The 27601-nt window shown below is 51.8% G+C and overlaps 1 protein-coding gene across 5 annotated transcripts in view; it reads right to left on the bottom strand.

Moving 5' to 3' along the window:
• Positions 1–8517: 8517 nt before the first annotated feature.
• Positions 8518–27601, bottom strand: part of PPARD (peroxisome proliferator activated receptor delta) — a 75368-nt gene continuing 56284 nt past the window's right edge. For 3 of the 5 annotated variants that reach the window (XM_069489204.1, XM_069489206.1, XM_069489205.1), the window contains 6 exons: positions 23060–23290; positions 14363–14517; positions 13442–13580; positions 12042–12244; positions 11413–11863; positions 8518–10661 (listed from right to left, as the gene is read on the bottom strand). In XM_069489204.1, the coding sequence (XP_069345305.1) occupies positions 10414–10661; positions 11413–11863; positions 12042–12244; positions 13442–13580; positions 14363–14517; positions 23060–23189 (1326 nt within the window). In that variant the 5' untranslated portion in view covers positions 23190–23290 and the 3' untranslated portion in view covers positions 8518–10413. The remainder of the gene's footprint in view (positions 10662–11412; positions 11864–12041; positions 12245–13441; positions 13581–14362; positions 14518–23059; positions 23291–27601) is intronic. The other 2 variants (XM_069489207.1, XM_069489208.1) reach the window with 2 other exon arrangements.

Here is a 27601-nt window from a genome sequence, read left to right as displayed (position 1 = left end):
CTAGCAATAATAATCATTATTACAATTATGTTACAGAATAATATAATCATCATAATTGCTATTTTTACAAGAGCTGTTGAGAACCATAGGTGTCAGTGTAAGGTCATTAAACAGTAATTTGGGGTAATTATGTGTGTTTGGCATTGATCAGAGGAAATTCAAAGAATTGAGTGCCCTTACTACAACAAGACATCATTCACTCCTGTCACTTCTTTATGTGAACAAGATTTCCAAGTGCTTCCACCTATAAAGATCAAAAATAAAAATTGACCAGTCTGGGCAGCATAATGAGACCCTGTCTCTACAAAAAATAATAAAAAAATTAGTAGGGCGTAGTGGTGCATGCCTATGGTCCCAGCTACTTAGGAAGCTGAGGCAGGAGGATTGTTTGAGACCGAGAATTAAAGGTTGCAGTGAGCTCTGATCACATCACTGCACTCCAGCCTGGGCAACAGAGCGAGACCCTGTCTCTCTCCAAAAAAAAAAAAAAAAAAGAAAAGAAATTGAATTGATGTTGATCCCTGTCTCATTCTAGCAATAAATAATATCTATCCATAAATACATGAGCTTTTGGGGGGAAAAGGGAAAGAAAGCAACCATCCCATCTATCTCAGGAGAAATTTTTCTAAAGAAAAATGTATTATTTAATAACTAACTGCTAAAGCATGTAATATATTTAAGTTGCTTCGATCAACTGAGTACTACTACTAACTACACCTAAACAAAAGTTATATTCCTGGTTCACAAATATTTTTGTTGCAGGAACATATATTATGACCAGTAAAAGATTTGTAAGAATATTTATATTAAGTTAAAACTCTGTGGGGAAGTAGAATAGTCATTCAAGGAGAAAAGGGAATTATGTACAACTATAACTATCTGTTCATTTTTTTAAATGGATGACATTATATGTTAAATCTCCATGGTATTTAGATGTCATTGGATACCTTTAAAAGGTGATGTCCTTATTCAATCCACTGTTTTTCCACCATTTCTGGTCAGCTGCCCGCACAGCAAGCTCACTGATGGGACACAAAGCGGGCAGCCTGGGATACCTTGGATTGACATTCTACACAGAGCTATGGCCTGTGCCAGCTGGGTGGTACCACACAGCAACCACCCTGCCTGTAATCCTAGCCCTCTGGGAGGCCGAGGCAGCAGGATTGCTTGAGCCAGGAAGGAGTTCAAGAGCAGCCTGAGCAAGGGTGAGACACCTCTTTCTATTAAAAATAGAAAAATCAGCCGGGCATGGTGGTGCATACCTGTAGTCCCAACTACTTGGGAGGCTGAGGCAGGAGGATTGCTTGAGCCCAGGAGTTTGAGGTAGCTGTGAGCTATGATGATGCCACTGCACTCTATCCAGGAGGACAAAATGAGACTTTATCTCCAAAAAAAAAAAAAAAAAGGAAATTGAACCCCCCTCTTCATTCCTGCATTCATATTAAAAAATAAATAAATAAAAATAAAAGGAAAAAAAAAAAAAGAGAGAGAAGCCCCCACAGGAAGATTGAAGGCAACTTCTTGTGGGCTGGGGGTTTTGTACACATCCTTCAAAGTCTTGGCTAAAATGCCAGCCTTGAAAAAGAAAGATTCAGAGAGGTGAAATTCAGAGAGGTAAAGATTCAGAGAGGTTGATTCAGTAATAAAACTTCTCTTTAAAAACACCTTTTAAAAATTTCTTTTGGAATTAAAAAAAGGTAATCATTTGATTGCATGCTAAAATTGGAATATTTATATTAGAAATTATAACCTTTGCAACAATTTGTGCGTATGGTGAAGAGCATCAGATAACTTAGAGTCTGGAGGCTACACAAGGCTTTCCAAATTTCTTTTAGGAGGTTTACAAGTGAAAATGGGGGAAGATGCCCGGCCCGGTGAGTGGGTGGGGAGGAGGCAGGGTGTAGGGACTAGATTCATGACAGCCAAAGTTAGGGAGGGCTTAGGGCCAGTGGGGGTGCGGGGGGCAGGGTGGAGGTAAGGCAGTCACCTTGGAAGGGGTGGGTGAGCCCTGAGAGGAAGAGTCAGTAACTCTCAGAGCAAGGGGCTTGAAGGCCTCATGTCCCCAGTCCCTCAAGGGGGGGGATGTGCTGGGAAAGCTTCGCCTTTCCCTAAAGGCCACCAATGAGGCCGATCTCCAGGACTGCCTAGAGAGGCCACCACACTAGCTCTTTCACAAGCCCAAAGAAGTGTGGTGACAGAGCTCTCCCAGCGTGTCTAGAGGGACTGTCAGCCCATTGGATAAGCCACAGGAAAGGAAGACAGGGGCTTTGTGATCAAATCAATATGAGAAACTCTTCCTTCTATATTTTCTTGGAGACATATTGCTGTATAGTGTTCCTTATACATGAACATAGTAAAGGCTCTGATAAGTCCTGCAAAGGTTAATTTGACTTAATCTAGCATTGCTTAAACTAGTCCTTTTTGTTGTTGTTGTTTTGGCCCTCTACCTACACAGCTCTTAACATACCAGTAAAACACATTTTGCTTTTGGGGAAAGGTCTAATTAATTCATTTGATACTTAAAACAAGTCTTAAAATCTGGGAGTCATTTTTCCTGTTTTCAAAACCTGAGGCTCAGACAGCTAATGTAACTGGAGCTAAGACTATAACCCAGGTGTCCTCACTCAGCCCAGTAACTCTCTGGTTAACCAATATTGACTTGTTGGGGTAAGGGTTGCTAGATTTGGGGAATTTCTCAGGCCAAGTTCTGAGGCCAAAGAACTTTGGTGGTGACAAAGCAGCCAGAGGTGACAGGTAATGCAGGTCTGGGGGGCAGCCAGAGGGGTTTGGGGGCTGGGGCAGTGGACCCAGACCAGTGAGCATGGGAGTCAGGACTGGACCGTGGGGGGAAGGGGGGCTGAGAAGGGTGTGGCTGGGGACAGGCACCGTGGAACCTGACAAAGGAGCCCTCAAGCAGGGTTTTTACAACTCGACAGTCCAAACTTGGTCTAGGCTGCCACCTTCCTGCCCCAGCTCAGGAAGCAACAGTTGAAAATCTCCTCTAGTAAACAACCTCTTCTTTTCTTGCCTCCCCCTTCCTACCTGGCTGCCTTTCTTCCCAGCTCGGGAAAGCCACTTCACACTGAGACCCCAAGCTCCACAATTATCCCTCCTTCACCCAGGCTTCAGTTCACTCTGGAGAACTGATCTCTTTCAGCTGTTGGCAAGATGGGTCTCTGCTAAGCGTGACCGTCTGACAGAGCGCCCCGGGAGCTCGCGTGCCCTGGCACAGGCCGGCGTGCCCAGAGGAATGACTCCAACGGTGGAACGCTCAACCTGAAGTGTTTCCACCCAACATTTATACCTGGCACTGTGCTAAGTGCTGCGGCTACAAAGGTGACCAGGAGACCAGATCCCACCTGCACGGAGCTGCTTGGTGTTTCTGGGCAAGAGAAACCTTTATTGGGTGGAAGAAAAAGAAGGCAAGTGGAGAATCCGTGCCCGAGGTGGCCAGCCCCTGGGCCGGCCCTGAGCCAGCCGGGCAGCCGTGGTCTGGCTTTTCCTCTCTCTGGTCTACGTGTCCCCCTCTAGACTGTGAGGGGGTGGGAGATGATCTCTACGCCTTTCCAATTTGGGGGCAGGGGGCAAAGAAGCCCCTCCTCCCCATATGCACCCCAAATTCATAGAGTCTGGGCTTACAGTGGCCAGGCCAAACCCCAAAGAATTTTTTCCCACCTTCCCTGTGTTCCCCTGAGACCCAGGCCCCTACCTGCATGGCCGCTGGGAGTGGGGGCTGCTCTCCCAGCTGTGGCCGCTGCCACCCAGCCCGGCAGGGTCCATCCCGGCTGCAGCCCCTAGTGAGAACCAAACCCGCTGCCCTGGTGCTCCTTTATGCCACGCTCCGGGGCGGGGCCTGGGGAGGCGGGGCTCCGCGGCCAGGCCCGCCCCTTCCCGTTGCCCCCGCCTGGGGCGTGAGGGAGGAGGGTGGGGACCGGACCGCTGGGGGCTGAGGGCTGGAGGTGTCCGGTCCAGGCTCCAGCGATGAGGGTGGGGTGTGAAGGCCTTCAGGGATGCTTGGGTGATTATTGGAGGGAAGTGGGGGATGGATAAGACTTTAAGGGTCTGGGAAGTCAGGGTGACTTGGGAGGGGACCATGAGCGCCTGGGACCCAGGACTAAGGACCTGGGATGCTGGGGTCCTGGGGCTGGAGAAGTAACTTATGTTGTCTGAAGGGATTTATTTTATTTTATTATTATTATTATTATTTATTTATTTATTTTTTTTGAGACAGAGTCTCACTCTTGCCCAGGCTAGAGTGAGTGCCATGGCGTCAGCCTAGCTCACAGCAACCTCAAACTCCTGGGCTCAAGCGATCCTCCTGCCTCAGCCTCCCGAGTAGCTGGGACTACAGGCATGCGCCACTATGCCCGGCTAATTTTTCTATATATATATTTTTAGTTGTCCATATAATTTCTTTCTATTTTTAGTAGAGACGGGGTCTCGCTCTTGCTCAGGCTGGTCTTGAACTCCTGACCTTGAGCAATCCACCCGCCTCGGCCTCCCAGAGTGCTAGGATTACAGGCGTGAGCCACCGCGCCCGGCCTATTATTTTTTTTATTCTGCAATAGGATCTTAGAATTTTATTTATTTATTTTTAAGAGGTGCGGTCTTGTTGTGTTGCCCAGGCTGGTTTCGAACTCCTGGGCTCAAGCGATCCTCCTGCCTCAGATTCCTGAGTAGCTGGGACGACAGGCATGTGCCACCATGCCCGGCTTGAGGGTATCTTTAACTGAGGAAGCCACACAGAAGCCTCCTGCAACCGCAGAGCTGCATGAACCCTGCTTGAGGCACCGAGGTTGCGTGCGGACATCGGAGGGCAGGCTGGGGGATGCTGCGAGCTGGGCACGGGGTGGGGCTGATCCAAACTGGCCATGCTAGACAGGTCAAGGAGGCTCAGGACACGTCCCAGGGCAGAGACATTCTTTCTGCAAAAAGTCACTGTTGCCTGGTCTGTGTGTGTCGATGAAGCCGGCTCGCTATGCTGGTTACAAGAAACTAGTGTTGACGCCCCAGCAAAGGCCACTATGAGAGGTGGCCAGGAGAGGGCTTGCCTGAGGCTCTGTCCAAATTGGATGGTAGCAAATCAGCCAGTCAGAGCCTCTCTCTTGGGTGGTAAAAATTCCTTGTATGTTCAGAGTAGACAGGTCACTTGGCCTGGGACTAAGCTTAAGTGACCCTGAGACTGAGTCCTACCCCTCAGGAGGCCCATGGCAATGCTGTTTGGCATCTGGGAATAGGGCCCTCAAACAGATGCTGCCTGCCTCTTCCATGCAACCCCTGGGGCCTGGCTCGTGTGTTCCTGGGAACCCAGCAGCCCCAAGAAACAGGCTTGACAGGCCATGAGGGAGGAGGTTTGCCCTTGCCAGAACACCCTGCCCCCATGGTGAGTCGTCCCCACACCTGGTCCTGAGGGCAGCACAGTGGGGGTCGGGCCCTGACGCGGAGTGCTGGTCTTGGGTTTCCCTCCCCGCTGGGGTGCAGGCGCTGGGCAGCCCCGTGGGCAAAGGAACCTTGCTCCTGGCTGATGGGCCTCCAGGTGTGGCGACTGGCTGCCTTGGTTCTGGGAGCTGCTAGTATAGTTTTACAGCTCCTTTTACAGATAAATAATCTGCTGCCTTACGCTGTATGCAGCCAAGAAACCTGATAGAGTTGTGAGGATGAAATGAGGTCATGGATGACGACCGCTCGGCGCAGGGCCTGACACGCGGCTCAGTGAGAGCTCACGGCGGGGGAAGGATCACGGGCCGCGAGCCGGGAGACCTGACATGACCTGGGACAGGGCACTCCTGGGCCTCGGCCTCGGTCTCTTCTACACACGCTGTGCCTGAGCAGACGGGAGGTTAGGGAAGGGGACGATGGCTTCCAAGACCCCCAGCCCCCTCAATTCCCATCTTACTCCTCCAAAGCCCAGGCTCTCTCCACTGCCCCATGTGGGAGGGAAGTTGGGAAAGTTAAAAAACACCAAATAAGAGGAATTCACTTAAAAGTTAAAGGAGAGATTCTTAAATTGAATTTTAACAACTTTCTATATTTATCGGTAAGTTGAAACACTAGATTGGGAAAATGATAGTCCTGGACATTTTTGTTTTCACTTTTGCTGAATCAAAATTATTTTTAAAGTATTTTATAGGTATGGCCAATATGCCCTCCGTGAAGGCTGTGCCAGTTTACAGTCCTACCACAGTTTCTATACACTCTTGCCAACACAATGTTATCAAACCTTTTAGTATTTAATTTGGTAAGTAAAAAAACAGTATCTCATTATAGTTTGGTGTTTTTTTTTTTTTTTTTTTGAAGACAGAGTCTTGCTCTGTTGCCCGGGCTAGAGTGAGTGCCGTGGCGTCAGCCTCGCTCACAGCAACCTCAAACTCCTGGGCTTAAGCGATCCTCCTGCCTCAGCCTCCCAAGTAGCTGGGACTACAGGCATGCACCACCATGCCCGGCTAATTTTTTCTATATATATTTTTAGTTGTCCAGCTAATTTCTTTCTATTTTTAGTAGAGACGGGGGTCTCACTCTTGCTCAGGCTGGTCTCGAACTTCTGAGCTCAAACGATCCGCCCACCTCAGCCTCCCAGAGTGCTAGGATTATAGGAATGAGCCACTTCGCCCGGCCTATAAATTTTTTTTTAATGTGTTTCTTCTAGGATCTTTTCTTTACCTTGTATACATATGTCCAAGTTTATCCATTTTCCCATTCATGATGTTTTTGTTGTTTCCAAGTTTTTGCTATTGATGTGATGAACATGTATATCAGTCTTGGTGTAACTTGGTGGGTTTCACTGTAGGGTATTGACTCAGGTTGGCTTCTCTAGGAAATAGATTTGGAGGTTTACTTGCAGGATACTTCCTGGAGAATGCTCTTTGGAAAACACCTGTAAGGAATTGAAGGAAGCAGGATTGAGTAGAGGGAGAAGTTAAACTGCAACATAGTTACAAGAGAAGCCTCAGCTCTGAAGCTAGGATGATCCTTCCAGTTGTCCCAAACTGGGACAAGAAGGCTTGGCCTTCACACTCCCATGCTGGACACAGGCTGCCCTGAGGAGGGGTGTGCGTACCACTGGGTGAGGCAGCCTCCTTTGGTAAGGGCAGTGCCCCGAGAGGGGCTCAGCTGTGAGCTCAGCAACTGATACTCCCCAGACGTGGCAATTAGTGCCTGGGTCCTGTGAGGTGGGAGCCGGAGGGTGCCCCACAGCACCCACAGGTGCCTCTTAATAGGAAAATGCAGGGTAACAGAGTGTGGGCATCTTTAACTTCGCTAGATTTTGCCCAGTTGCTTTTCAAATTGGTTGGACAGAACCAATGTCTCCCTTCTGCAGTGTGTGAGATTTTCACCACCTTCTTCCTTTCCGCGGTTTCTATGTCGTGGCCTCCCTGTGCTATTTTCTGGATTTCTACAGAACTTTCTCGAGGTGCAAAAATGATCTCTGCCTGTGTCTACTCTGTTTTTTAACTCATTGAGGGTTATTTTTTCTTTTTATAGATGTTCCACACATTCCTTTTAAAGTGTTTTTTTCCCTCTTAAAAAGCAAATTATTCCTTTCTGTTTTGATTTCTTATTTCCTAATAATATAAAACATTTATTTCCTATACAGTAGTCAATAGTTACATATTTTTCAAAGTTCTGGGGCTCCAATTTCACTGGTTATGTCTATTTCACGCAGGCTTGTTTCTTCCTATCTGCAATTTTGCGGGAATTCTGTACTGGCTGTAACTGGCATCCAGAAAGGATTCCCAGGGATATTACCAGCCCAGGACCCCTTTTTTCCCCCTTTCTTTTTTTTTTTTTTAAATAAACTCTGTTTCAGAATAGTTTTAGGCTTACAGAATTATTGCAAAGGTAGTATCTTCTCATTCTTTTAAGATTGCCTTCTTTTTTATGCTTGATTCATTTATCCTGAGTATCATTAAAAAGAGGCCAGGTGACCGACTATTGTCCCCAAGGCTTTGCTCACGGGGGCAAAGCAGGGATCGTAAGGCTGTGGATGGAATGCTGGCCATGCCTCTTCCTGGCTGAGTGACCACGGCATACTCCCTGGTCTCTCATTGTGCTTTCTTGCCTGTAAAACAGCAGGTGACCTCTTGTGGGGGTGACAACCTGGCTCTGGTGATGAGTCCTGCGTACCGTGCAAGGCCTGCCCAGTGCACGCTGCCGCCTCCGGGGGCTTCCGCGTCCCTCCCAGACTCCCGCACACTCCGCCCGATGAGCGCCAGGGCACCACACAGCCTTTTCTGAGCATGTGCGTCCCTTCCCTGATCCCTCGAATTCTCTCTGCAGGGTAGGGATGGCACCTTCTCAGTCCTCCACAACCCCAGCCGGCTGCCACGCCGGAGCAGAGCAGGTGAGGGGAAGGACACGCAGGGCCCCAGAGGCTGCCCTGCCCAGCCCAGTTCCCTCCGTGCACTGATGTGGAGGGGGAGGGATCCAATCAGCCCCAGGAAGAACATGCGAAGGACCGAGTCAGCTGAAAGTCAACTCTTAAATATTTAATTCCCATTTATTTAAAGTCTTGTCAGTCTGTGTACACTATTTATATTAAAAACACAGGAAGCTGGGGCTCCTAGCAAAAATATACATTTCAATTTTGGAGATTGTTCAGACACTGAGAAGAGCTGTATCCTCAGCACCAGACCTGGGTTCGGGAGGGGAGGGCAGGCACAGCAGCTCTCCCTTCACAGCCCCCCCTGGAAGGAGGCGCCCCTAACCCAAAGCCCTGGTCGGCCAGGTGGAGGCAGAGGGAAGAACTGTGCCAGGAGAGTGTGATCCTGGGCCATGGAAGGCCACAGCGCTGGAGGGGCAGACGCAGGGCATTTCCCCCCAGAGCCGCAGTCAGATGGAACGGCTCCTGGGGAGGAAGGAACAGACAGGGCCCAGGTCTCCACCACCTTGCTGAGTCCCTCACCCTGCAGCCTGGCTAGGCTCAGACATGGCACTCCAGGTTGTGGAGGTGAGCGTACCTCCACCTGGGAGCAGGGGAGGACACAGGCCAAGCTGTGGGACTGCACTCGGCAAGGTCCCTGGTCACCAGAGGCTGTGTAGGGAGAATTTCAGGTGACCAGCTGGGCTGAATATAGGGGAAGGGGAGGGCAGCAGAGCTGTGGGGACAGAGGATGTCGGAATGAACAGGATCGGTTTATCCCTGGCAGCTGTGAGTGGGTGCCGGGTGACTCAACAGGACACCCATGCCCACCCAGAGATCCGGCCCAGCCCTGGCAGAGGGCACAGCTCTGCCTGCCCACCTGCAGGCCTCTCTGGACACTCACTTGCCTCGGGGAAGGGGGCACAGAACCTGCAGGCAAAGTGATTTCAGTGCTTGTGGTGCGGGCTGGAGTCTGGGGGCGCAGCTCTGGGGCGGGGGGTGCTGACCTTCAGCTGACTGGCTAGAGAAGAGGGTCACATGGAGGGCCTGCCCCAAGCTCTCCCTGGCCTGTCACCCCAGGACTCACGGTCCCAGTCCTGGGGGCAGATTTAAGTCTTGCTGCTTCCCTCCAACCACCAACCTCCACCTCCCTCCCTTGAGACTTGCTCCTCTTCAACAGGGCCATGGGGTCTCCCCACCTGGAGGGAACCCGGCCTCCTTCCAGGCCAGGGGGCTGCCCCGCAGCGGCCAGCGCAGGGGCCATCAGTGACATTGGCCTGGAAAACCAGTGTGAAGAAGGGAAGGATGCTGGGTGTCAGCAGGGCTGGGGGTGCTGCTACAGTAGGGCTGGTTGGGTCAGGCGGGGGGTGGGGGCAGCCTCAGAGGGCCAGTGACAATCCGGGGGAGGTGTCGGCTCTCAGCCTAGGCCCCCTGCCCACCGTCCTCCACGGCAGGGGCCCATGACTGGGCTGCTGCCATCAGTCCAGGCCATGCTCAGCTTCCCGGGGAAGCCAGGCCCAGGGAGCTTAGTGTTTCTTTGGAAGGCTCAAGTCTTTTGCTCTGCAGACAGGAGACAGAATGAGGCCCTAAGCCTGCAGGTGCAGTGACAGGGCAGATGGCGGCCCCACTCTCTTCTGCTCCTGGGGAAAAGGTGTGCGAAAGCAGAGGTCCCGTTCTATGCTGCTGGTGAGATAATACAAACTGTTCCACAGAATGAGGAACAGGGACAGACGTGGGGGTGGGGACAGAGAAAGGGAGGGCATGGGAAGAAGGAAGATGGAAACCTATAGAGCAGGGAAGAAAAAGAACAAGGGAAATTAGACGAGAAAGAGGAAGTGAGAAAGAGAAACCACAAAGGACAGGAAGAGTCGGGTGACGGAGGGAGAGGGAGAAGGAGCACAGGGAGCCAGAGGCAGCGTGTGTCTGGGCGCGAGTCCGTGGTTCCGCTGCTCCAGGCCGGGCCGTGTGCTCGTGGGCTGGTCAACGGAAAAGTCACATGGGGCCCCTCCACGCTGGCCCCACTGGAGCCTGCAGGGAGGCCTGGGCACCGCCCCTCAGTACATGTCCTTGTAGATCTCCTGGAGCAGGGGGTGCAGCGAGGTCTCGGTCTCGGTCTTCTTGATGCGCTGCATCAGCTGGGCGTGCTCGGTGACCAGCTGCCGCAGGTCAGCCATCTTCTGCAGCAGCTTGGGGAAGAGGTACTGGGCGTCGGGGTGGTTGGCCTGCAGGTGGAACTCGAGGGCTCGCAGGATGGTGTCCTGGATGGCCTCTACCTGTGGCACGTTCATGAGGCCTGGCCGGTCTGTGGGGACACAGGGCAGGTGAGGGGCTCAGAGAGGCAGAGGAGCTCCCCGCCCGCCCCCCCCATGGTGACTTGGCCCAGGGGACAGCAGGTCTCCTTGGCTGTGACAGAGCCCTGTCCTGTCAGTGATGGCTCCAGAGTGTTCTGGTCCCTTTGCCCCTGGTCTTGGCCCACTTCTTTTGTTTTTTGCCAGTAGTTCCCTCCCCCTGAGTAGGCAGCATGTTATCGTAGTTAAGAGACTCGATGCCTGGACTCAAATCCTGTGGCCACCACAGACTGTGGTGAGGCCACGGGCAGGCCACTGGGCTTCTCTGGGCTCCAGTCTCATCTGTAAAACGGGGATAGTAAAAGCACCTCTTCTACAAGGTGGTTGTAAGGATCGAACGAGTTATAAGTGATGAAAAGGAACTACAACAGTCCCTGTGCCACTGTTAGCTAGCATGGTTATTATTGTATTATGTCAGAACTTAAAAAATGCATGGGAAAATATCGAAAATTTCTCTACAACTCAGAGATAGCCCCATTTAGTGGGCCTATTTCTTTGCGGTGTTTTTCTATCGCTACCTCCATCTGTTGACGTAATGAGATGGAGCCGATCCTGTGTGTTCAGGCAGTTCCCTGCAAGTGCCACTGCCGTCACCACGTGGACACGTCCTCATGCTGCCTGGACTCAGGCCTGATGCCCTGCAGTGAGGCCAAGCCCCAGGGGGACCGGCTGTGTGGGGCTGGCCCACCTGCCCCCCTCACGCACCTCCGCACAGAATGATGGCTGCGATGAACAGGGCCAGGTCACTGTCGTCAAGTTCCAGGGCATTGAACTTGACAGCAAACTCGAACTTGGGCTCAATAATGTCACCGAAGGGCTTGCGGAGGCTTCGCAGGAACTCACGAGTGACAAAGCCACTGCCGTTGGCCACCAGCAGCCCATCCTTGTTGACAATGGAGGCCAGCATGGCGAAGATGGCCTCGTGCACGCCGTACTTGAGAAGGGTCACCTGGTCGTTGAGGAAGAGGCTGCTGAAGCTGGGGATGCTCTTGGCGAACTCGGTGAGCTCCCGCACGGTCTCCACCGTGGTGCACTGGCAGCGGTAGAAGACGTGCACGCTGATCTCCTTGTAGGGCGGCAGGCCGTTCACCAGCTGCTTCCACACAAGGCCCTTCTCTGCCTGCCACAATGTCTCGATGTCGTGGATCACAAAGGGCTGAAAATCAGGCCCTGTTAGAGGTGAGGCCTCAGGGGACCCCCGCCCTGTGCTCCCCACAGCTCCTGCCTGGACCGTGAAGTCAGGGGAGGGAGGAGGCCTGGCTCTCCCCAGAGTCAGACAGGCAGCAGCAGGGCCCAGAGCCCCGGATGCTGCCAGGCCAAGCAGTGACACTCACCGCTGTGTGGCTGGCTTTGCCGGTGAGGATGCTGCGGGCCTTCTTTTTGGTCATGTTGAAGTTTTTCAGGTAGGCGTTGTAGATGTGCTTGGAGAAGGCCTTCAGGTCAGCCACCTGGGGGTTGTGCTGGCTCCCCTCGCTTGCCGTCAGCCCCGCCACCAGCTTCCTCTTCTCAGCCTCCGGCATCCGGCCAAAGCGGATGGCTGCACAGGGACCAGGGACAGTCAAGGAGCCCAGGCAGGGGCCAGCACCTCTAAACTTCCCATCCCCCTACAGGTGCAGGGTCAAAGGCGGACATATCCTTCTTGAGCCCAGGGTCCTCAGAAGCTCTAGAGTCAGCAGGGTGGGACTGCTGGGCTGGCCCCTCCAGAATGCAAGCTCCACCAGGGCACGGATTTTGTCTGTCTGGTTCACAGTGCCCAGCACACAGGGCCTAATTAAGTGACTGAGCTACTCTGGCTGAGAGGCAGTGCAGTGTGGAGGTTGGGATGACAGTATTGGGTGACAAAGGCCTGTGCCGAGTTCTAGCTCAGCAGCTTACTGGCTGCGTGGCTTTGGACAGGCTATTTCATCTTTCTTTTTTTAATCAGAAAAATGAGGCTAATATTCCTTAAAACTTACTGGGTTGTTGGAATAATTACACAAGAGTACTCACATAGTAAGTACTCAAAATTGTCAAGAATAGTAAGTGAGCAGGATATGAATGTGGCTTCTCTCAGAGTAGGAGCGAGGGGAAGGATTCAGTCAGCCCTGAGATTTCCTAGGAAATCCCTTGAAGCCACCCAAGGAATGGGGTCAGGGCAGACACAGACAGAAGGGGAAGGATCCAACCCCAGACCCGCCAGTCCCCATCAGCCAGGAAGAGCCACAGATGAAGGGGGCTCTAAGATACAGGACAGTTAAGGCATCCCTGGGTCAAAGTTTGGCCAAGCAGCTGACTCATCCATAGAAATAATTAAACAAGAGGCTCTTCCCTATTCTCTGGGTCCCACCCAGAGGAGTACAGAGGGGGTGGGTGGGCTTTGCAATATCCTACCCGAGGGGTCGGAAGACAAGACTCTGGGAGGCCTGGAGCACAGAACAGAGAAGGCTCTGTCCCCTGGGAGTGGCTGGCCTCTAAGAAACTCCTGCCTAGCTCCTGGCAACTGACATGTGGTCACTTACTAGTGACTGCCCGAGCCTGGGGCCCCTGGTGGGTGCTGGGCAGTCTGGGGAAGCGGCAGGTCTTAGGCTCCAAGACCCAGGGTCCAGATCGCAAAGTCAACAGTAGAGCCCCGGCGCTTACTGGGTGCCAGGCACCCCTCTAAGGCTGCCCACTCCGGGCTGCACTGGGTGCTCCCTGAACCTGCTTTCAGGCTGCGTGAAGCCAGCACCCGTGCGACTTGCCCGGTCACTCTCACCATTGTGTGACATGCCCAGTGCCAGGCATTTCTGGAAGCGGCAGTACTGGCACTTGTTGCGGTTCTTCTTCTGGATCTTGCAGCTCCGCTCACACTTGTCGTACTCCAGCTTCATGCGGATCGTCCGACGGAAGAAGCCCTGAGGGACCGAGGACAGGCGAGGAAAGAGGTTGGGCATCCTGCTCTGCCCGCTGGGTCATGCCCAAGGGCCTAATTATCACAAAGATGTAAAAATTCCTGAAATCTGGAAATAGTGGGAAATTTTTTGGAGGGGAGATGGAGAAGAAAAGTAAATAACTCTAAAACTTCTAAAATAATTAAAATAATATTTAAATTATTTATTGCAAATGCCTAAAGAAGTCTTAAAGTTTCTTGTTAGTTTGGTAACATAAAACTGTATCATGGTTAACTTGATTTATTCATAAATGTGTTTGGTTCTGTGTATTTTCTAGGTGGTGGTTTAATAAAACAATTTGTGAAATTTTGATGGTGTGAAGTTAGGAGGAAGGACCTAGAAGGATCACTGGAAAAGGAAATGTCACGTTTCCTTTTTTCTCAAAGAGCCTCCTTCAAGCCTTGAGACACAGGAGACTGACCTCAGGTAGGAAGACGGCTCGGCCCAAGACCCTGGTTCTATCCTGCCTGCCTTCTGGAGCCTGGTCCCCAGGGGGCGCCAGCCGCCCACAGAGCCCGAGTGAGTGCCCAGCAGGGCAGGCCTGACAGGGGAACCCCTCCTGTCCTGCAGGGCCCAGAGCTGAGGCCTGGGACAGGCTCAAGGGCCGGGCTGCCTCCTGGGCAGGAATTCTGCAGTGGATGCTGTCAGGGACCCAGCCCTGGCTGGGCAAAGCCCTCGTGGCAGGTCAACTCCCCATGGGACCATGACCCCCAACGGCCAGCCCCCACCCCGCCCACAGTCCGTACCTTGCACCCCTCACATGCATGAACACCATAGTGGAAACCTGAGGCCTTGTCCCCGCACACCCGGCACTCCATGTTGAGGCTGCCACTCGAGGCCCCGTCACAGCCCATCTGCAGCTGGTCCAGCAGCGAGGGTGGGGAGGAGCTCTGGGAGAGGTCTGCGGACACACGACGGAGGGTGGCTTCACACTCTGCTAGGCCTGGGAAGAGCCCCACAGCTCTCGGCTCCGCCACGTAAGAGCTGTGTGGCCTTGGGGAGTCAACCTTTCTGAGGACCGGTTTCTTCACCTAGAACATGCGGTTAATGACAGCCTCTCTGGGAGGATAGGCAAAGAGTCTCCAAAAATGCTCTGACACACAGCGGACGTCCGATACATGGCAGCCATTACTAGCTGGGCTGCCAGAGCCTTCCTGGGCTGAACTCGGCGACGGGGAGGAGGGCGTGGGGGCTGGCTGTGGTTTGGGAGGAGGGGAGCAAGAGGGCCGAAGCAGACAGAGAATCTCTGGACAGTCCTGGGAAGCAGCTACCCTGGTTTCGAGGTTGCCACTGTGTGAGCCCAAGAGGAGTTGTGTGAAATGTGTTTTGTGGAAATTGCAGAAGTGCAGACCTCTGCACCCCCCACCCCCTGCAGGAAGTTCTATTTTTGCATGGACTCCGGGAATACAGCAAAAGACCTCTCAAACAGCACAGATTCTCATGAAACTTCTCGCTTGAGTAGAAAGAGTATAGGTTTCAGTCATTGACTGAGCATCACACTGAATTTCTCCAAGTTTTTTTTTCTATTAAATATTAGATGTTTGAACCATGGTGTTAGAATATTGGCAAGGAAAGCAGTTGGTTATGGCTATGACCGCAGGACATACGTGCTGTCATATGACTTAGAAAGCACTGCTAGGATTCCCTTCTGAATCTCTCCTTTGGACACTCAGAGATGAGCTCTTCCCCTTGGAAAGGGGGCCTGACTGAACCTTGGTTTCCTCACTTCCAGTCCAGTCCCAGTCTCACGACCCCACGTGCTGTCTGTCTGTCCTGCCTCTGCTGGGACGGCCTTCCATCTCCGCACTCTTCTCTGATGACCGAGCAGGCGCCAGATCCCCACACCGGAGAATCAGCCGCTTCCAACAGGAGGGCACTAGGAGACCCAGGGCACGGCAACGGACCAGACTAGCATTTTCCAGGCCTGCCGCACGACCTCTCTACAAACGGGCCAAATGACCTGACTTCCCCACCACGGTAGTAACCACCACCCTACTGACCAAAGTGCACTCCGCCCCTCCCCCACTTTTCTCTCCCTGTTCCTCCAGGTCCCCTTTGGGTCACAGGAGTAGCAGCAGGAAACCTCCCTTCGCCATCCTGGCCACAGGAGGAGGGGGGCACAAGTGGCACCCGACTGCGGCAGAGGACCCAGTGGTCTGCTCCCCTCCTGGCTGGTGGGTTTAGGGGTGATACAAGTCCTTGGTTCCTAAAACATCCTGTCCTGTCCCGGCACCTTAGCTCCCAACTTCAGTCGTTCCAGGAGTAAAACTGGCCCCCTCGGCTCACAGACGGGGAGACCTAGGCTCCCTAGATCTCCTGGGCCTGAGAGGGGAAAGCCGTGCTCTGGGAAGGTGAAACCACTCTGGCCTTCTCAGTAGCCTTTGTCACCCTCTGACACATCCTATGTGTGTGTCTGCACATTGTTGGGCACCATCTACTAGACGTAAGAGCCACAAGGGCAGGAACTGTGTCCAGCAGGGCACTGCCGTGGTCCAGCACCGAGAACCGTGCGGGTGCGGGGCACGTAGCGGGCACACACCGGCCCTGCACAGGCAGCAGTCCGCAAGCTGCCCGGGTGTCCTGGCCTCAGCACCAACTGGCTGGTGGGGCTGGGCAGGACCTGCCACTCCTGGAGGCATTATAACAGGGACGATAAAACCCACAGCACCAGCTGTTGGGAGAAAATGAGATGCCATGTAACAGAAACCCTTTGCGGAGACCTGCACAGATGCTGGGGTGGCGGGGGGGGTGGGGTTCCTGCACTTCCTCCTTTAACCCCAGCAGTCTGTGCGCGCGTTGGCTTCGTGGCACTTCTGGTAATCAGTGTTGTTTTTGTGGCTTGCACGTCTGCTTCCTCTGCTAGACTCAGCACATCTCTGCTCACGCTCCCTTTGGATCTCGGAGCCCACCACCACCGCTGAGTCAGTGGCCAGTCACCTCAGAGTAGCCATATCTCCTGGTGGTGTCTTCCTTGTTCTCCCTCACGGCCCCGGAAGGTCGGCAGGTGTCTGGTCATTTGGTTGCTGTTGGCGCTGCACATGGCAATGCCAGCCTCTCTGTTTATTCAACAGACATCTGATGAGCGCCTGCTGTATGCAGGGCAGGACCCAGACTCTGCCCTCAAACAGCTGAGATAAGAAAGAAATAAGAAAACTAGAATGCAACATGGAGAATGGCCACGCCAGGGACAGGGCAAGTAAGTGGTGCAGGGTTTTAGAAGGAGCCATCATCTGTGTAAGTGGCTGTCCGGGAAGGTGACCGACCCTCTCTCTGGGCTCAAAGAAAGGTGACCACTCTGGACAGCTTCCAAGTTGGCTTCCAGGTGCTCAGAAACAGCAGTCACACTGGGTGAGAACATGACTCAGGAGCTATGCGGCCTGAGTTCAAATCCCGGCTCCACCATGTCCTAGCTAGTGGTCCTGAGGTAAGAGCCATGTGTCCTGTGCTCAAATCCTGTATAAACATCAGCTGTTAGGATGATGCTTATTAGGAAGCAGCAATTCTGCAGTTTCCGAGCTGTGTGTCCCCCAGGCAGGTACCATGTTTCTCCCTTCTGGCTGTGCATCCCTCTTCCCCAGCGGCCTCACAGACACCCAGTGTGGCGGTGGTGGTGGGGGTCTGTGCATGTGAGGCCAGGAGAGCCCCTGGAACAAGACCTACTCTCCTCTTGCCTCTCCTGTCCTGCTACTGGCCAATGCCCCAGGTGTGTTGGCACCTCTGGAAGCCCTGGAAAAAGCCAAGATGCCTGAACCCCACTGGCCACTTGAGGTATACAGAGCTCTGGACTGTGAAGAGAGACTCAGGGCAAGTGTCCCAGAGGGGTCCCAGTTGGGAATTAGTTGCTAAGTGGGCTGGGAAGAAACAGGCCCAGGGCAATAGGGGCCCCTTGGGGGAAGTCCCACCCGCAAGTGGTAAACAGGTGTAAGCTGCCTAACTTGGGAGCATTCAGGGAGGCCCCTGCAAGGACTCGCAGTGGCAGGGTAATGGGGAACGTGCATCCCCTCCCCTATTTGAGGGGAATAAGAGACCACAAATAAGTATATTGGGGATACTGACATGGTAGTAGTTTGTGGGTGGATTTTCCAAAGATAAAGGTTCTGTTTCTTCCTGGTTGACCACTTGGCTTAAGGGTTTATTCCCAAATCCCCATCACAACCTACCCAAAAGTAATGATGGTAGAATTCTCCCCATTTTGGGACCAAGTTCTGAAGGTGCCACCCCTGCCCCCATGACCTGCTGGTCAGAGGGGGAGCAAGCAGGAGTCCTGATTAAGTGGGACGCTGGGGTCCCAGGAGGCCTTTCCCACCAGCGGGAGTCCCTGCCCCGGTGCCCTCAGGTGTGCTCGTGGGAGAAGTGCCCAGGGCCGTCCGCCTGCATGGCTGCTCTCCCTGCAGCCCGGTGCAGGGTCTCTCACCGAGTCTAGCCCTTCCTCCCTTCTACCTCCCTGCCATGCCCACAGGAAATGCATCTGCTCACCTGGTGGGCCATCCTCCGGGCCCTGAGCCCTGCTTCTGAACGTCCTCTTGAGCCCCACCCTGCTGGCCTGCCCACCCGACCTCCCAAACATCTTCCAAGGGCCTCCCTTCACCAGGAAGGGAAGGGGAAAGGGCCAGCATTTATCAGGCCCCTACTGAATGCCAGGTATGTCAGTGTCTTTATATGTGCATCATTTCATTATCACCTTGGAAGACAGTGATTACCACCATCTGAAGGAAACTGAGGCTCGGTGAGGTTAATGGATCCACCCAAGGCCACCTGCTCAACACCTGGTGGAACTGGGACTTGAAGCTCAACCAGGCTTCGTGTTTGTCCAATAACACCTTCTTTTCACTGCACGCTTACTGTGCGCCAGGCACTCTTCCAGGCACTTTACTTACATTAATCTCATGTAAACCTCAGAACAAACCTTCAAGGAGGTCTTCATTCCCTTACTTTACAGGTGAGGAAGCTGAGGCTCAGAAGGTTAAGTAACTTGATGACAGCGGCTGTGATGGTTTTATGCGTCAACTTGACTAGGCCATGGTACCCAGTTTTCGGTCAAACACCAGTCTAGATGTTGCTAAGAAGGTATTTTTTAGATGGGATGACATTTAAATCAGTTAGACTTGCAGTAAAGCAGATCACCCTCCGTAATGTGTGTAAGCCTCATCCAATAGTTGGAGGCCTTAAGAAAAAAGAGTGAGCCCCACTCCAGCCCCCACCCTGAGGAAGATGGGATTCTACCCCCAAGACAGTCTTTGGATTTTGGCTGCAACATCAACTTCCCTGGGTCTCCAGCCTGCCTGCCAGCCTGCATGCCTTGCAGAATTTGGACTTGACACCCCTACAATTGTGTGAGCCAATTCCTTAAAACATCTCTCTCTACATACACTTACACACACACACCGCTTGTTGGTTCTGTTTCTCTGGAGAACCCTAATAGTCGCAGAGTAAGAATTATGACTAGAACCATCCAGCTCCTGAAGCTGAGCTCTTAACCCCCATGCTCTACTACTACCCATATATATATATGTATGTGTGTGTGTGTGTGTGTGTATATATATATATATATATATATATAAAATACATGCTCATTACTACTGATCAATAACGTTATTATGATAAACAACAACATGACACGGTCACTGCTAAGGAGAACACTGCGTCATTATCCGAATGTTTAGACTTTGTGTAAACACCAGCATCATCACCCAGAGAGTTAAGTATCAGTTTCACCATCTTTGATTACAAGCTCAGCAAACAGACACTATTGACCTTTCTTGCATAATTTACGTGTGGTGGAGAGCTCTCCTGCATATATATCTGGTCTCCACGCTGGAGGTCTGCAGTTGTCATGGCTATGAGGGCAGCCAGGAGGCGCCAGACCCATCTACTTACTTTACTGGCAGAGCCCACCGGCAAACCAACACCCTGAAGCTTCTGAAGTTGGGGCAAATTCTGCAGGGATCTGGGGCTGGGTTACCAAGCAGCCTCCCTTCTTCTGCTGTCCTGTTCCCCTGGCCTGTGGGCTCCAAGGTCAGGCACTCAGCCTTGTCCACTGGCCCAGTGCCAGGCCCAGCCTGGATGCTCCCCAAGGGCTCACTGAGTGAGAGGCGGCGCTGAGGCCAGGAGGAAGGACACTGTATCTTCCTCTTTCTCAGGTGTGATTGGGATGCATGTCATTAAAGCAGCAGAGAATGAGGACAGGATGGGGTGTGAGCCGTGGCTCCAGCTGCCCCTTTAACCGGCTGGGGGGCCCCAGGCAAATCAGGTTCTGTCAGCTCAGTTTCCCAGGTGCGGAGTGGTAATGGTAAGGCCTGCCTGGGCGCGTGCGGGTGAGGAGGAGGTGTTGGCACAGACAGTGCGGAACTGCGGGAGGTCAGAGGTACAGCAACTGTGGAGCTATCTTGCTGTTTCGGGGCTTGAGGCTGTACTGTCCTTATGGGTCCCTGAGGAGACTCTGGAGGCCAAAGTCACAGCTCCTGGGGGTGAGGCAGGGAACCAGCAGGTGCTGGGATCTGTGGTGCGTTAGATGCCATCACTGACTCTCACCTGTCTGGGCCCCAGGGTGGGCAGGACACAGCCCCGAAAGGTGAGGAGACTGAGACTTGGAGGAGTGAAGGCACTGGCGAGGGCCACGGCTCACAACGGAGGACCTGGGGCTCCTGCCCTGCTGTGTGTGATCTCAAAGCCTCTGCCCCCAACACAGGATGAGGCTGTCACCAGAGCCCCTCACCTGCCAGCTCCCCCAACTCTTTTAAAAAAGATTAATTTTAACCTTTAAGAAAAAGCAATGCAGTTGCTTTTTAATACATTGATTGCCGCACTAGAAAAAAAATTTTTTTTCCTTGGGGCCATGGTGTTTTATTATGAAAATAGAATACAAACTTCAAAAACAAAACAATCCTTTCCAATTTAGTGAAAAATTTGTTATTTTTTATTTCCTGTGCATGAGTTATATGCAACTTGAAAATAGTTCTTGTGGCTCCCAAGGTGAAGAGACGTGTGAGTTACATACGCTTCATGGGGCCCCGGGCTCAAAACCCGGGGAGTGTGCAGCATCTTATGACAGATCTTCCTTATCCACGATGCTGCTCCTCAGAGTTAGCCCCACAAGTCCTTTGCTGTAAGACCTTCTGGCACCTTCTGTGATACAGGATTTGTAAACAACAGGACCCCCAGTTTGTCAGGAACGTATTTAACACACACAGGCCAGCCTCATCCTCAGTGACTCAGAGTGTCCACTGAGTGGCTTCACCACAGTTCCCACAGCCAATGCCCCACGGACGGGCGCGTTCCTATTCTCTGCTCTCATGAGCAGTGCTGCAGTAAGAAGCTGGTGTGGAAATCTCTGTGCTTGCCGAGCAAGTGTTTACACAGGACACGTGCCCAGAAGTGTAAACCACGCACACTAAAAAGTGTCGGTCGGCGCTGCCCTTCCACCCTTGCTGGTGGGAGGACCAAGTCCTCGTCTCTGGCCAACAATGACCACATGGTCCTCTCCGCCAATCTGACAGGGGAAAGGACAACGCATCTTGAGACACTCTCTCTGATCTCCAGGTTAGACTGAGAAACCTGCTGTATTACCTGGCCATTGGCATCTGTCCTACTGTGAACTGTGTCGATTTTTCTGTCAGGAGGCTTGTCTTGTAGAATTTGTGGGAACTTCCTATACACTATGGCTTTAACACACGGTGATTATGTTCAACAGCCCTATTTCAATCACTGAACAAGGAAGTCTTTCTACCTCCATTTCATCCATTTATTGATAAACAGAATCTATTAACCACCACCTCATACACGGCACTGTGTATGTGGCTAGACAAATTCTGCCCTGGACACCGCCCCCAAGCCCCAACCCATGCCCTAAATTCCACCAATAAAGCTGCCTGAGGTGTCATGGCCACGCCTGCCTCATGCTGCCTCTGCTGCCGGGCACCTCACTTTGGCCTGTGCGTGAACAGCAGTGCCACCTGGGCATACAGCAGGGGTGTGTAGGGAGCCCCAGGACAGGACAGTGCTCTGCAGGCAACTTCTATCTGCCTAGGCCCAGATGTGGGGACGAGGTGGGCAGGCGTGGCCTTCCTTCCCCCATTCATGCTGTCTTGGCATCCTGTGACATCTCATGCTCATTCTTAGAACCCAGGTGTCTTCCCCTCTGCTTTCCAACCCTCCTTGCCTTCCTCAGGTTCAGAACAGTATGTGATACTAGCACTGAGTGAATTATCACTCCTGGTTAGCCATTCCTCTCTGCTGAGCCACCAGCCTTCAGGGAGTAGCTTATCTTATTCTGGGGGTGGGGGACACCTTCGCTTTGGCCCTGGATCACACTAAGCCTACTTCGCTCACTCCTGGGTGTCTCAGTGGCATCAGAAGGACTGGTGGATGGCTTTTCCTCTCCCCATACCACCCCTTCTCCTGAAGAGGAAGAACCTCTGCAAAATCCCAGGCCTTGCTTTGCAGGTTCAAGGTGATGTGGCTCAAGGGTTCAGGCCCCTCTTAGCTGCAGACCCAGGCAGGAGCCGCGCTACCTCCACAGCCTCCACCTGCCTTAACTCGGACACCCCTGCCTCCTTCTGCCCCATGCAGACACAGGGTTCCACAGCCCATCTCTGCCCTGAATTACCACCTGTAGCCTGTGTCTCCTTCAGCTGAAACCAGCAGCAAGATCAGGATGTGTGCTCCTGGCAGTACGTCTTCTCGGGACCCCGAGTTTCCTCCGAGGGAAGGGAGCGAGGATCAGCAGACGAGCTGGCCCTGCGGCCCCCAGGTTTGGAGAGAAGTGGAGGGAGAAGCGGAGAAGCTGAGTGGATGGACGGAGAGCAGGGAAGGGCAGCATTAGCAGCATGAAAAGCTGGGGCAGAGGGGTGTTCTAGGTGCCCCGAAGGTGGACACAGCAGTGGGGGGTACCAGAGAGAACTGTCTATACTGCTGCTGACAGGAGACAAAGTAGAGCTGGAAAGGGAGACAGGAGAAGCTAAAGCTGTTTGGCTGCACAAAAGTAGTATTAATTATATTCACACTAACTATTTAGCATTTTTACCTAATTACAATGCAGCTCAATGATGATGTGTATAGTTCGCACCAGATCAACTGAGTTGTGTGTTTCAGCTGACCTAACAACCACAGGCACAGCTGATCTTTCCAGTGTGCCGTCAGTGCGGATTGGTTCCGGATGCCCTGTGATGGCAGCGGTGGCACTCACAGTAATGAGGACAACATGCGTTCCAAATGCCCACTCATTTACTTCTCACAAAGCCCATACCCACGTCACCTACTATCCCAGTCTGCTCTACAGAAAGAAGAGGTGCGACGTGCCCAAGGCCCTGCAGCTGGTGAGTGGCTGCCTGGCTCCGGTCCTTAACCACTCTGCACCCCACATGCTGCTGCTCGCAGAGGGGCAGGATCCCAGTCCCACCCGGCTCTGACTCCTCTGCCCCGTGTAACTGCCAGCCCCGCCTCACCTGTGTAGCTGCTGGAAGGAAGTGTATGCTCTGGTCCCCCGTTGAGCTCTGGGGCTCCTTCTGCCTCTGCCACTTCCTCTTTCTCCTCCTCTTCCCGGAACTCAGGGGCCTCCTCCTGTGGCTGCTCCATGGCTGATCTCCCCTCGGCGCCACGCCTGCAGGCCCGGTCATAGCTCTGGCATCATCTGGGTCTAAACGCAGAGGGACCTCTACAGGGCGGTTCCAATCAGCCTGGACAGAGGGAAGACAGGAAGAGGTTGGGGGAGGCAGGAGTGGGGCGTGCCTGGGGGCTGTCACCGTGGAGGGGGTTCTCCTGCTCTTGCTCCTCCCTCAGTCCCTGCTGTGCTAGTCCATCGTCCCTTCTTCTTGTATCGCAAATCACCTGCCCTTCTGTCTATGCCCACCTGGCTCTTGTGACGGGTTTATGGGGCTCAGAGCAGGCTCCTTTAGCCAGACAGGGTGACACACCGCTGTGCCACCTTTCCCTGCCTCCTCCGCTGCAACCTGTTCTTTGAGCCTCCCTGAGTCTCCAGGAGCCAGGTCAGAATGACTGGAGTGGCTCTTCCCAACTCCGCAGCCCCCTTGGAGATCCAGATATGCACCAAACCTCCCAACCTCCACCCTGTCCCGACCAGCACTTGGGCCCAAGAATCACAGCTCTCCTGAGCCACTGTTCTTGAAGAGGGTGGGTCCCATCCTTCCTGTGTTGGGTGTGGAAAAAAAGACATGAACCCCTGCTGTGCTTGGCCCACACTGCCAGCAGATCTGCAGTCAACGGCAGAGCCATCAGGCAAGGGGAGACGTGCTCTGTCCTGGAATCTTCCAAGGCGGGTTACTGGCTGGTGACCCCATGTCCACATCGTACAGGGGGAGGCAGGTCCAACCTCCAGCAAGTAAGACATTGTCCGCAAATGCCACAGTCCGAGATGGTAAGATCATGAGGTAAACATGTGGGAAACAGCAGGGAGATGCCCGCAGTAGTACTGGCCTTGTGGAAGGACTGGGGAAGAAAAGGTCTGCTTTAGGGAGACCTGAGCGTCTGTGGGACTCCTTCTCGTGGATATAGCACAGGCAGCTCAAACTCAAGCTGTCCAACAGAACCCACCATCTTCTCCCAAACGTGCTCTTCCTCTGGCAATCCCTACTTCAGTGGCCACCCCCACCCATGCACACACTCACCAAAGCCTGGGAGTGATGAGACTCCTTCCTTTCTCCCCCTTCTCTAGAGCTGCTAATTTGGCCGGACGTCAGACTCACTGAGGTTTTCTAAAAAATACAGACATCTGGGCCCATCCCCAGAGAGTCTCATTTGATTGGTTTGGGGAGCAGCTTGGGCACTGGGGTTTTTATTTTTTAATTCCCCTGGTGATTGCAAGGTGCAGCCAAGCTTAAGAACCACTGCTCCACAGCAAAGCAACTTTCAGCTGGTAGTAAATCATTCTCTCTCAATATGTCTTAACTCTATCCATTCCCCTCCATCCTAGTTGGTCTCCTAAAGGCAGTTTGGAAATTCTGCCCTAGAGTCTAAGAGATAGAAACCTGGGGAGCTGGGAATCTGTAGATTTGGGAGGAATTCTTGTGGATGTGAGAGCCACAGGAAGGGATGCAGTTCACCGAAGGACAGAGCAACATGTCAAAGGAGGAAAAAATAAATCATTTGGGAGCCAGATGCCCTGGCACATGCCTATAATCCCAGCTACTTGGGAGGCTGAGGCAGGAGGATCACTTGAGGCCAGGAATTCGAGGCTATAATGAGCTATGATTGTGCCGCCACTGTACTCTAGCCTGGGTGACAGAGCAAGACTCTGTCTCTTAAAAAAAATTTAGTAAGTTTGCTTACATAAAAATATAATCTTTCTACATGGTAAGACCATAAGAAAAAAAAAAGACAAGCTTGCCGGGCTCGGTGGCTCACGCCTGTAATCCTAGCACTCTGGGAGACCAAGGCAGGAGGATCGCTTGAGGTCAGGAGTTCGAGACCAGCCTGAGCAAGAGCGAGACTCCCATCTCTACTAAAAAATAGAAATTAACCAGACAACTAAAAATATATAGAAAAAAGGTAGCCGGGCATGGTGGCACATGCCTGTAGTCCCAGTTACTCGGGAAGCTGAGGCAGGAGGATCGCTTGAGCCCAGGAGTTTGAGGTTGCTGTGAGTTAGGCTGATGCCATGGCACTCTAGCCCGGGCAACAGAGTGAGACTCTGTCTCAAAAAAAAAAAAAAAAGACAAACTGAGAAAAATATTTGCAACTCTCCTCAGACAATTTAGGGCTAATTTCCCTAAAATTGTTTCTACAAATTAATAAAACTAGCAGTCAATCCAATAGAAAAATAGGCCCCTGATATGAACAGTTCATAGAAAAGGTATAAATTTGCCTCTTAAACATACAAAAAGATGTTTAACATTACTCATAAAAAAGAGAAATGCAAAGTAAAACAACATTGAAATACCTTTGTATAATCAGATTAAAAACAGATGCTAGCTAACACATTGTTGCTGAGCATACAGAGAAACGTATTCTCACACATCCCTTGGTAGGAAGGTAAATTGGTACAGCCCCTACAGAGGGCAATTTGCTGATCTATCTAAATTACAAATGCACGTATCCTTTGACCCAGAAATACTACTTTTAGGTTGTATCCTATATCTATACTTCTACACAAGCAAAATGATAAAGTGTTAGTACACGGTTATTAATTACAGTATTATTTGACTACAAGAGGTGGGGAACAAGCTAAATGTCCATTAACAGGGGACTTTTAAGGTAAATATATGGCCACATGGAATTGTATGTAGCAACAGATAAGAATGAAGTTGTTTACAGACTGATAGAAGTACCTCTAAGATACATTGATAAGTGAAGGGAACTATTTGCAGAATGAAGAGCTAAAAAGACATACTGAAGCTATTTGCCTGTATATGTGTAAGGCACCTCTGGAAGGCCACAAGAGAACCTGGGGACACTAGTTGCCTCTGAGGAGGGGACCCAGTATCTGGGTCACTATGGGAGAGAGATTATTTTCACTGTATCTTTTATACCTTTTAAAAGTTGAGCTACAGGAATGTTAGCTCTTCTAAAAATGATTTCAATCGGAATAAAATAAAAAAGCAAAATTTACAAACAATAATGTGGAAGATGAGTGGGAGCGATCAGCGTTTAATTGTTCAGGTGCTTTTATTTTTCAGAAGACGGCCTGAGATGCTAATTAACTTTATTCAGTTCAGTCAAATATGCATATGGAAAAAATTCAAAGGTAATGACTAAGATACCATAAGCAGAATGTATAACTTCCAAATTATTGCAGTAGAGTGGGAACACTTAGGGAAGGCCACGTAAAACTTGAGCTTTCTGACTGAGAACGCCTCCCAGACAGGAGAGCAGGCTGCGAAGACATGACTGAATGCAACTCGAGATCCCAGACTGGATCCCGCAGCAGAAAAGAGGACAGTAGCGGAAAAACTGGTAAGTTCCGAATAGTCTGTTCAGCTTAGTTAATAGTACTGTGCCAGTGTTCATTTATGTCAGATGTTAATGTTAGCTGGGTAAAGGGTGTGTGGGGACTCTGTATGATCTCTGCAACTTTTCTTAACACTAATCTTTTTTCAAAATAGACCATAAAAAATAAAGCTTAAACTCATCTGGCTTTCTGGCTTCTCTTGAAAACTGGGCAGATCTGGCCACTGGGCACCTGCATGCCCCTGGCACCACCCCCAGAGCCGAGCAATGGCCATCCACTTGTGGCCACTGCTAAATGTCCATTAACAGGGGACTTTTAAAATAAATATATGGCAATATGGAATTGTATGTAGCAACAGATAAGAATGAAGTTGTTTACAGACTCCACTACTGGCTGTCCCTCCCCCAGGCCACTTCACTCATTTACACTGCACTGCAGGGGGCTGAGAGTTTTAGTGTAAATCGGTTCCTCAAGGATCAAGGATCAATCCCTGACCGCTCCCCCCCAAGTGTTAAACTTGGCAATCACCAGACCCAGAGCACAGGAAACGGTCAGAGGCGCTGTCCTGCTACATGGCTGTCTCTGCAAGTGGCAGCAGGGGCAGTCACTCCCAGTCTCTCCAATTCCATTCCCCTCTTTCTTACTGAGTCCTAGTCTTCCTCAGGTTAGCAACATGCCTAGCTAACGCTCAATTTCCCAAGCTCTCTCGTAGCTACAGTGTTCATGTGGCATAATTCTGACCGACAGTATGTAAATAGAAATCTACCGAGAGGGGCTTCTGAAAAAGCTCTTCTTTCCTATTGGGAGAGACAAACTTCCGCCCTTCCTGTCTTCCTACCTGGAACAGGAACACTATGCCTAGAGGTGTAGCAGCTCCCTCCGGAGCATGGGAAGACAGAAGTTAGAAGGAGCTGCTGGACTAGCCCTGGAATGCCTACCTCTAGACTACTTGTTAGGTGAAAAAATTAAACTGTTTGCCAGATTTCTGTTGCATGCAACTCAACAGAATCCAACTGAAATAGGAGATACAAAGACGCTTAGCTAGAGAGGAGAGCGGGGTTGTAGGGTGGAGGCTGGCAACGAT

Source organism: Eulemur rufifrons, chromosome 15 (assembly GCF_041146395.1).
Source record: "Eulemur rufifrons isolate Redbay chromosome 15, OSU_ERuf_1, whole genome shotgun sequence".
In the NCBI taxonomy this organism is placed as follows: Eukaryota; Metazoa; Chordata; class Mammalia; order Primates; family Lemuridae; genus Eulemur; species Eulemur rufifrons.
This window is presented reverse-complemented; position numbering and strand designations above follow the sequence as displayed.